Source organism: Sylvia atricapilla, chromosome 6 (assembly GCF_009819655.1).
Source record: "Sylvia atricapilla isolate bSylAtr1 chromosome 6, bSylAtr1.pri, whole genome shotgun sequence".
NCBI lineage: Eukaryota > Metazoa > Chordata > Aves > Passeriformes > Sylviidae > Sylvia > Sylvia atricapilla.
The window spans coordinates 40,562,117-40,578,605 of NC_089145.1; the positions used below are offsets into that span (position 1 = coordinate 40,562,117).

At 44.7% G+C, this 16,489-nt stretch overlaps 1 protein-coding gene across 1 annotated transcript in view; it reads left to right on the forward strand.

Annotated features, from left to right (window-relative positions):
- RHOJ (ras homolog family member J) overlaps positions 1 to 16,489 on the forward strand; it is a 61,667-nt gene that overhangs the window by 36,945 nt on the left and 8,233 nt on the right. Inside the window, exons 2-4 of the mRNA XM_066321632.1 lie at positions 9,153 to 9,211; positions 14,519 to 14,683; positions 15,682 to 15,777. Coding sequence (XP_066177729.1) covers positions 9,153 to 9,211; positions 14,519 to 14,683; positions 15,682 to 15,777 — 320 coding nt within the window. The remainder of the gene's footprint in view (positions 1 to 9,152; positions 9,212 to 14,518; positions 14,684 to 15,681; positions 15,778 to 16,489) is intronic.

Below are 16,489 nucleotides of genomic sequence, written 5' to 3' on the forward strand. Positions count from 1 at the left end.
CAGAACTGCCTTCCATGAGGACAGCTGATGGTGCAAGGGAAGCTGAAACACTCAGGAAGCACCTCCCAGCCTGTGGCAGTGCTCAGCCCTCCATTTAAAATAGAATAGAATCTAACAAAACACTCTCTTGGACACAATGTCAATTGCTCTTCAATTCCCCAAGCACTGTAATCATGTTTGTCTTTTCCATCCAGCATGGCTTTGCACAACCCTGAGGTCCCAAGAGCTCCCTCCGCTCTGTGTTACTGGAGAAACTGGACATGGTTTTCTTGCAAACGGAGACCCCAAGGTTCCTTGGACTCTGCTATCAGTGGAGCTGAATTTGTTCAAAGATTGATTAGCACAGCAATAATTCACGGGGATACAGGGAAAATCATCCGGTGCTGATTTTACAAACAATGAGGTTGATGATTCCAATAAATCCACTTCATTCATGGAGTCTATAAATAAGTAATGTCCCAGACTGGGAAGAAGCTGGTTCACGATGTAGTGTTGTGCTTGTTCTGAAAGCTTTGGGAATTTCCATTCTCTTTCATCCATTTCTGGACTGAATTCATTCTGTTTCATTTTCCTAATCAACCTCCAGTGCTTTTGTGTTCCATGTCATGTATGCTGGCCAGCGCTGAAGTCTGACTTCTCAATGCGTTTTGAAAGATTTAGAACATTTCATTTGAGCCGCTTGATTAAAAATGATTGGTGGACTGGTACATCTCCTCTGTTTGCTGTCTCTGAGTGGCAAATACCCAACTGTGCACTGTTTTTTCTCTCATGTTCCAAAACAACATAGCACAAATTGTGAATCCTCCTCTAGGATGGCACAGTCTACATGAATCTATTGCTGTTGCAGAACGGGACAACAGAACTGTCATTTGGTGCCAGCTGGAAGCTGCAGGACTAGTCAGGATTAGGAATTTTCCCACTAATTCCACTGGAATCTTGTCTTTGTTTGGAAAGACAGGTGTCTACCAGGGAAAAGCCAGAGCTCCCCTTGGAATGGAGAATGTAAACCCCCTCCCTCTGAATTTTTGTAATTTTGAAATGAAGGGGCTTTCAGGAGAAGATATGGGAAAGCTATGGAAATAGGAAAAACAGTTCTTTACTAGGAATATTAAAAATATAGTAGTACAAAAAAAAAAAAAAAAAAAAAAAAGAAGAAGCCACAATACCAACACTGACAGAGTCAGAACACAGCCCGTCACCCTGTTGGTCAGGGTGTTGGGAGCAGTCCAGTTAAGTAGTTAAGTCCTCCTGCAGTGCCGGATGTGGTTCTGTTCAAGCAGAGATGATCCTGTAGAGGGGTCCAGTGCTGGCGAGATGGGTCTTGCTCTGGGAATCCAGTGCAAAGTCTGTCCTGGTGTTCTGAATCCCAGGTTTTACCCAGGTAGGAATGCTTGGCTCCTCCTACTGGGTGGAGTATCTCCCAATGGGATGATGCAATTTTATCAGTCATACAATCAGCCTCGATGGCCCATTAACAGCAGACATCCCCCAGAGGGAGGATGGGTAGTGGAAGAGATAAAGAACACTGCCCCAGCAGGTTTTAACAGCTGGGCCATTAACAGAAGACACTTGCCCCCTCCCACCCAGAATTTTGAGCTAAAGAACAAAACCACCTCTTTAACCAGTTTCAACAGATGGGAATAGAATTGCAACCCAAGACAAATCTTGAAACCTATATGGACAAGGAAGAGGGGAGGTAATGCCCCTTGCTATGTGGATAAGGCCAGAGCCCAGGGTGAAGAGCAGTGGAGAGATGTCTGGAAAGAGAACATTGAGAAGTGTTTAGATATCATTCCTCTGAAACAGCTTTTTCAATAGAACCTGAAACGTTCTGTTGAAAAAGCGCATCACTGGATAGACACCCCAGACTCCTCAAGGCCTTTAATGCTGGCTTCCAAAAAACCTTTAATGTTGACTTCCATGCTCTGGGAGCATTGCAGGAGAGTGGCTGTTCCCCTCCCCTTTTGTGAGATGCCTGCAGTGGGTGTTTGAGTTACAGTCTCCAGATTTTCCACTCAGCCACAGAGTTGAAAAAGAATGTAATAAAAAGGCTTGCAAATATAAAAGCCAAGAATGACTGGACTTTAGCCTCAAGAAAGGAATAAAGCACAGTAAGAATCATTAAATAATGAGGATAATCAACCAATGAGAGCTTTAGATGGGCCACTGGGGGATGACAGGTAGGAATAAGAAAGTCATGTTACCTCTGGCTTGATCATTAATGAGACCATTGCTAGACCACACTGTCTGGTCATAGAAACTGCTCAACAAAAAATTTGGAAAACAGCTGCAAGAATGATTCAAGAACAAGAAAATATGCCTTGTAGGAAGACACTAGATAAGCTATTTAGAGCAGAATAAATGATGCTATGAATCCTATCTGGCTTTAAATCACCACATGTCTGTGGCCTAAAGACAAAGCAGTGAATTCCTCACCACCTCATTAGACCAAGAGCTGCATGGACTGAAATCAGCTGAATCCCAGCCCTGGAGGCCTCTCGGTGCTCCCACCATGGGGAGCAGACTAGAAATGTTTTTCAGATATTGTAAATATCAGATGGGCAGAAGTATTTGCTCAGCAGAACATAGATCTCATCCATTGATGAGGTGACAGGAAATGGTAAGGTTTACTCAGAGCTCTTCTTTTGGAAAACGCTGGCTCTCAGAGGTCTGTGTGTGACTGCTGATAGATGATTACAGGAGCAATTAAAAGCATTTAGTAAAATTTACATATAAAGTGGGGTATTTAGGCCAATTACAGGGTGAAATGGATGCTTTTGATTTTCTTTTCAGAAGAATGTAGCTAAGCTGCAGGGTAAGTTTGGGGTAGAACATTGATTTGGCTGCAATCAAATATTGTTTTTCATGAAGGAGGGAGTGGGGGAACATTCCTTGAGCATCAAGTCACTAGAATTCCTGGAGATAACCCTTATGCATGGAAGTGAAGAAAGGCTCAGGCTTGAGTCACAGACCCTGGGTGAGCCAAGGGTCCTGTAACACCAGCTCTTACCTGCCCTGGCTGTGTTGGCTACCAAATATTGCAGGATCGCCTTTCAGCCAAAGCAAAAGGGAATCACTGGCAAGAGAACCAAGGGCAGCACTGCAAGAGAACCTTCTGACTAAAGTGGCAACCAGTCAGAGCTCAGCTGAGCTGATTGTCATGGATTGCTCTGGGTGTCTGTCCTTAAGGTCTTTCTTACTCCTTTTTTTTTTCCTTGAGTGTCTTCCTTTGGTGCCTTCTGTATTGTAGCATCCACAGGGCTTTGATTTGCAGTTTCCAGAGCATTCCCAGCTTCAGTTGCAGCAGCGCAACATCTTCTGAAGGGTGGTCCACAGCAGCAGAAATTAAGTTTCCCAGACAGTGACCCAAACAAAATCAAAGCAGTGTGTGACACCTAATTCCTGAGTTTTATATTCTCCGCGTGGATTAGCCAAAGAAAGACATTCTGAAGAAAAATTTTACCCAAAATAGGATTCAGAAATGCACGAGGCACTTAGTAGGTGCTGTAAAAATGCACTGCCCACATTCACTTTGTTTTCTGATGGAATATTCCAAGCTCCTATTTCTTAAAGTCTGGGATATGTAGTTGCAGTTCAGTTGCTTAGATGCCTGACCATTGTGAGAACCAAAGGGAATTAGAGATCTGAAGATCTTTGATCTAAATGCCTTTGAGGTGTTTCTGAGTCCCTAGTGGGGGCAAGGTCCTCAAATTCCAGCCACAGAGATCCTTATTTAGGACCTATGCAGTACAAAAAGAAGGCAATTCATAAACCAGATTTTTGAAACCATTTTTCTTCAAACAAACTCCTACCAGAACACTCCTGTCCTGTCTGGGGTAAGCTCCAGAGAGCAGAAGACATTCATAGAATGGAGGGAAATTCCCAGTTCATTACGAGAGCTTTCACAAAACCACATTTAGGAAGGAAGGAAAAATGTTACTCAGTGAGCAAACCTACAGTCAGTATCCCCAGGATATCAGCTGCTGGAGAACAGACCACACTCACTGTATCAGTAAATTCCCATCACAGAAATTACCCTGAAAGGTGCCTTAGAAGGAACTTGCTGACCAAGATCTGTTCATTTGCCCATGTTCTGATTTTATCTTTTTTTCTTTTCCCAGCTGAAAAAGAAACAGACTTGGGCATTTCTTGTGCCAGCAGGTCTACCAGAACTGCAGCTCTTCTCGTACTGGTGGCCATCCCTGGGAGTGTTAAAGGTCAGGCTGGATGGGGCATTGAGCAGCCTGGTCTAGTGCCAGATATGCCTGCCCATGGCAGGGGGTTTGGAACCAGACTGCTTTAAGGTCCCTTCCATCCCGATCGTTTTATCATTTTATGATTAGTCTGTGTTAAGTAACATTCACCAGGTACATATAATCACAGTGAACAGTCAGATGCACAGATTAATACTCAGAGCTTGCTGGCTAGGGCAGAAAATGGCCCTTGTGAAAGTTTGAGGCTTGAAGCAGGCTAACTTGCCCAAAACCATGAGAAAGTGTTTCCAGCCCAGCAGGTGCCACCATCCCTGCTTGTTCCCTGGCTTCTTTCTCTGAAGCAGCTGGACCTTAATTTGTTGGCAGGAAGGCACTAGAATAAATGATGACTTTTCCCATCTGATGTCACGTTAGACACTGCTTGCTGTTGTGTATATTCTGGCTCGTGGTTTCACAGTCTCTGGGTTCTCCAAGCACTTCTTCACTGGCATGGACAAATTCCCCCTGATGTGCAAATCCCCTCTCCCTTGCCACAGCTAAGCGTGGCTGAGATATTGCATCCTGGCTTGGTGTCATAGCAGAGATTTATGTGTTGCTTTGCTCCATTAATCAAACTTAAGATGTTCTGAGAGTTCAGCAGACAATTTATGTCCTGTTTCTGTCAGTGCAGGCAGTGAGCATTGCTGCTGTCTGGCTGAAGGGCTCATCCACGGGTGCAGTTCAGTCCCAAAAGGTTACTAAACAAAGCACAATTGGAGAAGAGTTTGGCAAAGACTGGCCACTGACAAGTGGATCTGGGGCAATCTGGGCATCAAGAACATCAAGAAAAATTGTCACATTGTCCCCAGAAACACAAACTAAGCACAGGTTTAAAAACAGAGCTCCCAGCTCAGGCAAGTTCGTGGTCCACACACCAGGTCCGTCTCACACAATATCCATTTACACCTTGCCCTTCTGCTGTGTTTGTCAAACCCTGTGTTGAGGTCCATTAGCAGAAGCCCAGGCACACACACAAAGTGACAAAGGACACTTGTGACAAAGTGACAAAGCCTTGGAAGTGACCCAAAATAGTTATTCAAACTTTAGTAGCAATACCCAGATAATTTACGACCCAGCAATTATTTTTAAAGCAGTGTTTTACACATTCTGCACTTGGGTAAAAGCACCTAGTAAAGGGAGGGGAACATCTGCCCTGCTGCATCATCTGGTGCAACCCAGACTGGAGAAAAATGAGGGCCAGGACTGTGCAAATATTCAGCCTCATTTTACCACAGTCACTACTGCACTCTGCTAAAGGCCAGGTGTTTTCAGTGCTTAATCAATATATCAGTATAGTCAGTAAATGACAAGGAGAGTTCATATTTGTCCTGGTACTCCAAGACTGCTCATAAAGTCGAGTTCACAATCCCATAAAGGAGCCTGTATTACCCCAGTGGCTGGGAAGGAATTCCACATTGGCTTCCCATAGGCCTGTCCACTGAGAGAACAGGAAAAGATAATAACAGGGTAAGTAAGAGTAAACTGGAATAAAGCCAAAAGTAAGCCCTACAGATCTAGCAGGGCAATCTCAGCTCATAAATATGACCCACCAAGTGGATACTCTGAGCGGACTTTTGCCTGACAGAGGCAGACAGATAAACTTGTGGTATAAAAAAACCATGAAGTTTTCACAGGCAAAACCATTTCTTTTCACATCTGTTTTGCCTGCTTGAAAGTGTGGTGGAAATTTTAGCACCAATACATTAATCTGGACATCACTGTTTCAAGAGCCAGGGATCATTTGATTTGCCAGTGTGAGCCATTTGGTCCCCACTGCATTCAGAGCCAGGAATCCAATGACAACACTCAAGGTTTAGCCAACAAAGCAGTTTTTCTGGGGTAATAGCTGCAAATTCAGAGGTGATATGGGCAGGAGGAATATCCTCTGATGATGACACAGTTGAGAACAATTGATGAGAAGAAAGAAAATATAAAGTTTGATGGGGAAAAGAAAAAGCAAGGGAGGGGGAAAATATGGGAAAAAGTAAAAAGGAGAGAAATAAAGAAAGAGAGAAAAAGAAAGAGAAAAGGCAAAAATATCAGACTGGTGCCATGCAGAAATTCACAGCAGGACCCATAAGGGGCAAGATGCTAGAAGGAGAATTAAAATGTGATGAGCAAGCTGGGTAGACTCAGGGTGTATTTTTCCAAGAACCCTTGCAATTCTTATCCCTTGTGTGGGGGAAGAGTAATAGTAGGAGACCACCAATCTCTTTATTCCCCCTCGGTATTTCCCAGAGGTGACCAAGAGCCAAACTGAGCTGCACAAACCATCAATCACTGCTCAGTGTGTGGCTCCAGACCTGCTGCAAAACATCCACTGTGACTTCACAGACCACAAAGCACAGATAAGAGCCTGGGAGTTATATTCTTCTGGCAAAGTGTAGCACACTTGAGGTGGACTGATCTTCTGTCCAAACAGCTTATCTCAAAACCATATTAATTACTCAAACAGGGCAGCAATTTGTATCTGCACCAGGGCTTTCTGCCAGTGCAGCTCTCGCAGTCAGATGCCACCAAGAAAGAGATGGGCCAGCAAAGCTTCACAGCAGAGCAAATTTCAGTGCAGCTTTGAAGTTTTTTAAGCAGTGAAGAGGTGAGCTGATCTTTGCAAGAAGGACCCAACCCAGGTTGCCTGTGCTCAGGGTGAGCCAGCAGGAGAGGCAGAGCTGGATAACCCTGTCAGCACTGATGAATGGCACATGTCTCTTCACATTCATCAGAAACATCACCTGACCTGCACCTCCATGTGCCTCACAGCTGTCCTAAGAGCATCCTGCTTTGGAGGAGCTCTGCAGGCTCCATGCAAATTCCACCAAGGACTTAGAGTGCAACTGCTGTTTGCAGTCCTAGAAACCACGTGTCCTCCTAAATCTCACCTCGGCCAGCTGTGCATTGCAGCTGGAAAATTGCCTTCAGCTGAAGGGTACATCTTTCACAGCTGGTCCTTGAGCAGAGTGAAATCTGCAGAGCAGGTCTGGCTCCTGCATTTCTTGGCACAAGGGCAGATTGAAGGCTTGCCAAGGTTGCAACTGGGGGAGAAAAAGAAGCACATTTCCTGCTGCCTCCGGTGAGCTGTGCTGATCACCTGTAACCTCACTGCTTCTGAGAAGGCAGCTAAGAAAAGCAGGAGTGCTGCCAGTAACTTACACACTTCATACCCCTGCTGGGACGTTCTGGGATTTCCTACACCACAAGAAGTTGAAAACCACGGCGCCAGGGAGGATTATTTTAAATTGTTTTATTCAAGTCATGTTGAAGGAGGAGGATGGAGCATCTGTTCTGTCTCCTGTCTTTGTCAGCGCCCATCTCCCCACTCTTGCACTTCTTCCCCAAGCTCTTCCACCCTTGGGGAGCCATGCCCAATGCTCGTGAGTTCCCCTGGGAGCTGTGAACTGCAGAACTACCACTGAGATGAGGAGAGGGAACTCTCTCCCCTTCCCCACCTCCTCTTCCACTGCACATCCCAAGGCAGCCCCAGCAGTGGGTGAGTGTAGCCCATCCTGCTCTCATCAGCATGTCTGGTCCTCACTGTGTCTTTGTACTTCCAGGATGTCAGGTTTGCTCTGCTTATGTGCTGACAACACTGCTGGGTCTCTTTGCAAGCAAATAAAACTGCTGAATAGTCAGCATGTCCAGTCACAGAGGCTTTCAGTCCAAAAGATTTCAAATAGGACATTGTTCCCCAGTGCAGGAGCTATTAAATTCCATAAATTTGTAGCTGCTTTTCTACTACAAATTTTATCACCAAAAAAATTAAAAATCAGCAAGATACTGCATGATGCTTTCAAGTCTCTTTCTTTTCTTTCAAAATAATTATTACTCATTCCCAGCTCTCATTAATTACAAGTTGTAATCCCCTGATGGGCACCAGTCTGAGCCTCTTCCCCCATTCCTGACAAAACTTTATATTTATTTCTATGTTCAGTCACTTGTCCTCATGTTTAAAAAAATTAATAATCCATATGCCGCAACAATATCATTATTTTAAGCAACCTACCTGACTAATGTTTGAGGGCTTCCTGTTGACTCATGGGTGGAACTGGGCTGCCCCCCTTTCTTTCCAGTCGAGTAGTAATGATTTAAGCAGATTAACTGGTTAACTAAATGTCATTAACCCAGATCATGGCCATTACACAAAATAACACTGGTTACAGGAATCAGCTAATAATGGGACTCATCCAAAGGCAATAAGAAAACATTTTTGTCCATGTCAAAATCTGCCAATGGGCTCAAAATGAAGTTCAATGTGATTTCTGCTAAAGGAGTAAATATACTGGATGTGATCAACAAACTGAGCCATACTTTCCTTCATTTGCAACAGAATGTGGTCAGCATCCCTGAAAATATTCAAGCTCCTCTTTCCTCCTGTTCTTCAAATCATCCATCATGTAGCCCCAGGTACTAAACACTGCCACTTCACCTGTGATGGCACAGGGCAGGACAGCTGCACCTCCAGTGAGACCTACCAGACACAGCCACTGCTGAGTGCTTCATCATTTCACAGCCTGGAAGAAATAAAATAATAAAATACCCTCCCACAGTGATCCATGACCAACACCCATGGTGGGGAGGCAGGAATCCTCTGCTTTCAAGTCCTGGATGTTCAGTTGGTGAACAGAGACAGGTGAACATCCCCCTCTCTCTGGGACCCCAATGGCAGCAGCACGTGCAGCTCATCACCCTTGGCTGTCTGTACAGAAATAAGATCTTGGCACAAAGGGTTTGCTTTTGTTGTGACTTAGGCTGCCTTCAGTTTGGGTTGAATGGATGTGCTTGGTTCAGGATGCCCAGTGGAGCACATGTGCTAATGTGTCTATTGGCATTTTGGGATTAAAACACATCAAAATGAGGCCACTGGCTTGTGCATAAACAACATTTCTTGTTTCTCTCTTCCAGTAACCGTGACTGTGGGAGGACAACAACATTTGCTGGGGCTTTATGATACTGCAGGGCAGGTAAAGAACTGCAAAACATTAATCATTTTCCTTTCCCATGGTCTATTTGTTACTATCATACACTGTTGTTCGTTGTTCATGTTTGTGGAGTTTGTTGGGGTTTTTTTCCATACATAACAAAAATCAGTTTTGAGTTGTAATGGTTGAACTGCCAACTTTCTTCCTTTTGTTTTCATTCTGTTTCAGCTGTAAAATACATGCAAATACACTCATCCCTAAGACTGTCTTTTGCCTAATCAAAAAACAAAGCCTGAAGAGGTTGTGCAACCTCCATATATCCACCTCCTACTGAAATACTGTTTTGTGTACTCAGTGTTTTCTTACCTTTACCACACGGTGGCATTGAAGATACAGAGAATAATTCCCATTTTCAAGATCAGAAAACTGGTCTAATTCAGCACCAGTCTATCAGTCACCAGCTGTTGACTTGTTAAGTGGTAACCCAGCCAGATTTGCATCCATCCCAACATTCTTCTCCTAGGACAAGGGTGTCCATTGCAAGAGAATCTGTATCCCACGCTTACTTACATTGAGGATGCTTTTGCTGTTTCTGCTGTCCACACTCTGATATGGTGATTGTCCACACTCTGATTGCACTCAAAGCTTGCAGAATAATTTCACCCCCTGGAGAGGAGGAAAAATTGTTTCTCACTGCTTTGCTCTGCCAGCAGTGGGGAGAAGAAAGTACAGGGAACAACACATTTTCTTGTGGTGAAATTTCCCTCTCCTTGACTCCAAATGCCAGTGAGTGACAAAATAAAGAAAGGGACATAGTCTGCATAGAAACCTTGCAAAAAATCATCTGCTGAGAGCAGAGGGAGCAGGTTCCAGGTTCCTCACAGACTGGGAATGTTGTAAGCCACATCCACCAGCTCCTCCAGTCAGAGCTGACACTGAAGCCAGCAGGAGAGAAAGCAGATTTGGGAACTTGCTTCACTCTCTCTGGGTTCCAGCAGCCCTGGATGCAGAGCTTTGCTTTCACCAAGAGCTCTTCTTGGCTGTGGTTTTGGCCATGCTGACTGCTATGAAAGGCACAAACAGTGCAGGAGGAGACCCTCCTGTCTGCAAAAGGCCACTTCTTCAGAATATACTGTGCAGAGAGATCAAAAAATCCACACCAGAACAGACTGTCACTTCCAAAAAAACCTGCACTCAGCAGAACTGGGGCTTTGATGCTTTAGGTTTCACTTCCTTTAATTTTATTCTTACTGTGTTTCTGTAGCAGCAGCAGTCTTAGCTGGTTTGGTAGCCCTTACAGACCACACACCTTTCCTATGCACATGGTGCAAACAGATGATTCAGCCCCAAAATATGACCCAAGTCCTTGCCCCATATTCAAAGCCTATTCAATCTTTTATTCTGTGTTCACAAACTCAGAGCTCAGAGCCTGTGTCATGATCCATCAGCCCTGCAAGCCTTTACAAGCCAGACTGGAGTTATATTCAGTTCTCAGTCGGTTTTCACCCCATGCCTTTAATATTCCTACTTGTTTTGGAGGGCTGACAGTTCCACCTGCCACCCATTTCCACAGCAACACCTCCTCTCATTTGTCCTCCTGAGCCAGAAGGAACACTCAGCTGTCTTTTTGACAAGCCTCACCCCTCCATCCATCCCTCCACATCATTTTGCCAAGCCCTGCTTCAAACTAGACAGTTCACCACCTGCCTCCAAACTCTTCCTCTAACTTTCCAAGCTCATGTCCCTTCCAGACCCTGGTCCAGAGGATGTGGCCATCCAGCCAGAGCTCAGAGCGTGAATCAGCCCTTGATGACTAGATTGTCTCTGTGGAGGCTGGAGGGATGATGCTTCCCACATGCTCCAGTTATAACAACAGATCATCTGGGTTGTTTCCTCCCTCCTTCTCCTTGTGCTGTGTGGCTTTCCAAAGGCATCAGTGTGAAGTCATAGCCAGAAATAGCCCTTGACACTGCGATGCTATAAAACATATGCTAATGAAATAACAATTGGAAAGTGTACTCCTGCAGCAGGACCCTCTGTCAGCCTGAAGGGAGAGCTGGCAGAGACCCCAGATTTGAGGTATCTGGCTTTCTGTATCCCTGGTACAAACAGTCCTGGGAGGAAAAACTGTGGTTGTTTTGCTGGGTCGGACTCAGGTGCAAAATGCTTTAGCAGAGTGTACAAGAGATCAGCACAGCAACAACATAAAAACAAAACTAAAGCCAGTTTGGCTGCATTTTTGGGGCCCAAACACTGCTGAGCTGATGGCTGAGATGGAGGGGAGGGAGCAGCACCAGTTAATCTTGGCCCTGGCAAGTCACAGGCAGATAACACAGCAAGGCCAGGCCTGGCACTGGCATTTCTGGGGCAGACCAGTGGCCAGGCCATGTTAACTGGGAAGCCTCGAGCTCCCTAAACAGCAGGGAGCACAATGCAAGCACGAGCTGGGAAAATAAATAAATAAAAATAAATTATTGATCAGCCACAGCCCAAGCCCAAAGGACTTGAGTCACTTCCCAGACACTCACTCTGACTGTCACTCACTGCAGCTCCTCTGGATATGCCCCATACCCATTCACATGTCCAGTCCCTTTTCTAATATTATTTATTTGCTTGACTTCAACCATCTCTGAATGAGAAATGACCCTGTAAGGCTGTCTTTTCTAAAGGTCCATTGAAAGATTTTATAACCTTCTCCTGGAGAGCAGGTACAGAGAAGAGGTCTTTGTCAGACGTGGTCTGGAGGATCCTGTACATGTACAGGAGCCCAGATTGGCTCTTATCCACGATATTTGTGTTTTAACCTGTCTGTGAAAAATCCCTTGTTCCCTGTTGGGAGGTGAGGCCTTTGCTATGAGATGTATGGTTGCTTCTGCTTACAACTTATATAATGCTCTGTGCTGATAGCTCAAATCAGAAATGCTCTTCCTGAAAAACGATTTCTAGGGATTCAGAAGGAACAAGGAAAATAAAATTAAATGCATGCTCCTGTAGCTGTCACAGCCAGGCAGAGCGCTCATGGCTTTAATCCGTAGTTTTAATGGTACTGTAAGTCCCAGCCCCTCTAAATATTCACGTCTGGAATATTGAAATTGGCCATATTTTGCCAATTTCGTCCCAAAACGCCTAGATGAGGATTCCTTGAGGCTTGCTGCCACCACGTGGCTGGTTCAGGAGTCTCAGTTGCAGCTAAACCAAAAACACAGAAGGATTTTTGCCAAGCACCCGGTATCAGCCCGTGGTGTCTGTGTCACAATCAGTCTCAGGATTGATGTTCTGGGTTAAAATAATGTCCCATAACCAGCCATTCCTAACCCACAGTATCCACACAGATCTGTCTCTACAATGCAATTTATCCTTTGATCCCATCACCTTGACACCCACTTTGTCTCTATTAACCTCTGCTGGGAGCTGGCTGACATCTCCAGAGCCTTGGATAAATCTCCTGTCACTGACTTTGCTTCTTCATGAACTGCATCACTGGTGCACCCACAAACATCTCTGGGAGGCTTTTTACTGCTATTCCTTGAGTGTAGACAATCCTCTTTCTTGGGAGGTGATATATCCAGGCATCTCCTCTTGTAATCCACAATTCTTGAGATCCACACTTTCTATGCCACTGAAAAGACATAATTATGTCATTTTAAAAATGCTTTGGTTTTAACCCAAATACTGTGGCTGTAAGAGCTGGAGGTAGTAACTCAGAATTTGTTCTTCCTGTCCAAGTGGGCTTGGGACAATGAACATCCAGTTAGACAAAGCAAAACATTTTGTTTGTGTTTTACTATGCTTTTTTAAACTTTTCTTTCATGACACAGAGCTAAATTTGGGCTCATGCTTCCTTTCAGAATAAATAATTAAAGTTTTGGAGATTTTTTTAGAAACAGTTGGTGTCAACAGTTTTTGAGTTATTCATTAGTATATTTTGGAAACTACTGTTGATGCAGAAGTAGTCTGAGCCAATTTGTTACTGTATAGTCACAGAAAAAGAGACTTCAGAAAGGTGGTTTACCAGGCTCAATTCACAATTAAGTCCTCTCGTTTATTGACCCAATCAAAGCAAGGCAGAAGTAAGGCTACACTAAAACATCACCTATTTTGACACACACATACAGTCCTGCAGCACTTTCTCCTGCAGGACAGGCAGCAGCTTGCATTGTTCCTGCCCCTAATCTGGGTTTCCCTGCCTAAAATACATGTTCTGGAGTCTGCGAAACAGCACCCAGGTGTCTTTTTTACCCCCTTTTATTAACTATTTATTTCCTTTTATTAACTAGTCCGTATCTGCAAAGCAAATCCAAGCCAGCTGAATTTTCACACAGTTATAACAAAAAGCAACCAGACTTCAGAGATCTGAGACTTGTCCAGAATGCAGAAACTATAAACTGCAGATCTACATCACAGTCAGTCTTGACAGCAGCATGTATTATTGTTTCCCACACTCCAACTTTGTGTTCCGTCCCCTTTTTTAATTCTGGACCCCCTAAAAAAGCCTTTTGAACAGATGTATCCCCTCTACAAAACATCTGTTTCATTGCACTGAAGTTTTCTAACAGGTTTCATTGAACAATATCCAGCAGACACAGCTACAAATGCTCCCACTGTCAGAAAAAACCAGGCTAGCCCTTTCACGTGGCTTGCAAAACCTCTGCTTGCTCTCAGCTTCTCAAGCCTGAAAACAGACCTAAATTCTTCCTTGAAGCACAGCTATCAATGCCAGCTCATGACATATCACAGCTGTGATTCGAATGTTTGAAAATTCACCTCTTCCCCACTAGCCCATGGAGAAAACATCTCTCCTTCCACCCTCCATGGCCTGTGGAAACACTAAATCCCCCCACTGATTACCCAGTACAGCAGGCTGGATTTGATCTGCTTTCTGCTTGCAGGATGAGTGTCTTCTGCTGACTGGCACATTGCTGTGCACCACGCAGGGCAGTTCAGCATCACCTTCTGCACCAACAATTCCACAGATAGCACAAACAAACCTTGTTCACGCAATCACAGGATGATTGAGGTGGAAGTGACCTTCAGAATTATTGAATCACACACACACACCCCACCAGGGATAGGGACACCTTTCACTGGACCAGGTTGCTTACAGCCCTGTCCAACGTGGCTTTGAACTCTTCCAGAGATGGGGCATCTTCCAGCTCTTTTTGGTAAAATGCTGATAAATCAGCACCCTTGTCCTGTCAGGGGTGGTTCCCCCCTCTCCAGCAGCCACCTGGAGCTTGGAAGTGTGAATGAATATGGACATATGGAATATAGACTGCAACAAACCCAACGTGACAGCCCCACTTGCAGCCAGCTTCTCCTCGTGACACTCTTTCTGTTCTCCCCTGGCAGGAGGACTACAACCAGCTGAGACCCCTGTCCTACCCCAACACAGACGTGTTCCTGATCTGCTTTTCTGTGGTGAATCCTGCCTCCTATCACAACGTGCAGGAGGAGTGGGTGCCTGAGCTGAAGGTCTGCATGCCCAACGTGCCTTATGTCCTCATAGGGACACAGGTAAAGCTTCTCCTGAGCATCTGCAAAGGTTTCCTGTTTAACTCGTGGGAAATTCAGCCAGATTTGCCCGTCAGAGGAAAACTCAGGGACTGGGAATGAGGAGGGAAAAAAAAAAAAATCAAAGTTTGTGGCTAGAAGCTGAAGCTAAACTTCAAATTAAATTTTAAGAATGAGAGTAATTAGCCAAATGTCATGGGAAGGAAGTAGCCTCCCTTCACGCTTTTACATCAGCATTACAACTGGTGACTCACTATCCTGCTTGTGTTACTGTGATTATCAGACTGAATGACCAAACCCCTTTATTTTGGCCTTAAAATCTATGAATCTGTCAATCAAATAAAAATTCCCTTAATATGGGTTTGTAACCAAGACACAAAGTGGATAAAGACTGTGAGGGTATGGATGCAACCACATGGAAAATGCCAGAGCACTGGACACTAACCTAAGCGAAATTAGAGAAATAGATCAAATTGTGGTCAAAACCAAAATCTTCATGCTACAGGAAAGGCAAATAATTCAAACACTGGCTTTGTTTTCTACACTGGAACAACAGCCTAAAACATCAATTTTAAAATAAAAGCATTATCCTTTGGATCACACGGTCTGAATATGGACAGGTTTGAAATACCAGAATACTTCCCTTTGATGTTTTCTGTAAAAATAAAGGATTTTGTTTCAAGACAGACAGAGCTGTGTCTGTCTGGCCTGTCAGGGTGGGGTTTGGGTGATACAGTGCAGGGCTGCAGCAGCTTCCTCTACCAGTGGGGCTCTTTCCTGTACCACACCCATGTGAGCTGTGGCCCAATAACCTGCAAAGGAGAACTAATTCATGGTAAACTGAAAAACAATATATTAAAAGGTAAATATAAAGGTGCAGTTCATTTCTGAAGTATACCTGAATTGAAGAGTCAGGTAAAGATGCCCTGATGTGGGTCTGTAAATCCATGAATTTCTGCCTCAAGAATTACAGGGCAGGGGGGTTTTGTATTTTCCACTAGATTGACCTCCGGGATGATCCCAAAACTTTGGCACGGCTGCTTTACATGAAGGAGAAACCACTCACCTATGAGCACGGAGTGAAGCTGGCAAAGGAGGTAACAGCTTCTTCTGATGCCACATGAAGCTGACTGATCTCAGCTTTCCACTGGGTCTCTTTCATTCAAGGCTCCTCCAAGGCCCATTGGCCCCAGACAGAGATTAAAGCCTCTGCTCAGACACACATTGTGGCCCCTGAGCCTGCACTTCTGCTTCAATACCAGTTCAAAGATAGACTGTCCTGAGTGGGAAGGGATCCAAAAGGGTCAAAGAGTCCAACTCCTGAGCATGCAAAAGACAACTCCAAAAATCACACCATGTGCCAGAGAGAATTGTCCAAACACTTCTGATCTCAGGTGCCATGACCAAGCCCTAAGAAAAGCTCCAAGGACAGCAGGTGGCAAATGGGCATCAAAACAGATTTTACTGCCTATTTTATCTAAGTCAAGTGTTGCTTTCTCAGGGCTCTGCCTGAGAAGGAGGTGCACGTCAAGAGGTGCAAACCCCTCTCTGGAGCCACCTCCTGTCAAACTCCTCCCTAACCCTTACAAACTCACAGACAACTAGGTTCCCGCTTTTCCATTGCACTTCAGGCAGCAGAGAAGGTGTTCCCAAAATTTCTGTGGTATTGTACAGCTCTCCTTGAAAGGTAGAGGCTTAGGAGCACCCCCCAAGCCCTGGGAAGCAGGATTCTGGATCCTGGCCTTGCCCCCTTACATGCTGCAGGTGCATTATTTTTCCTGGCCCTCCAAATCAGAGCATCCATGAGTA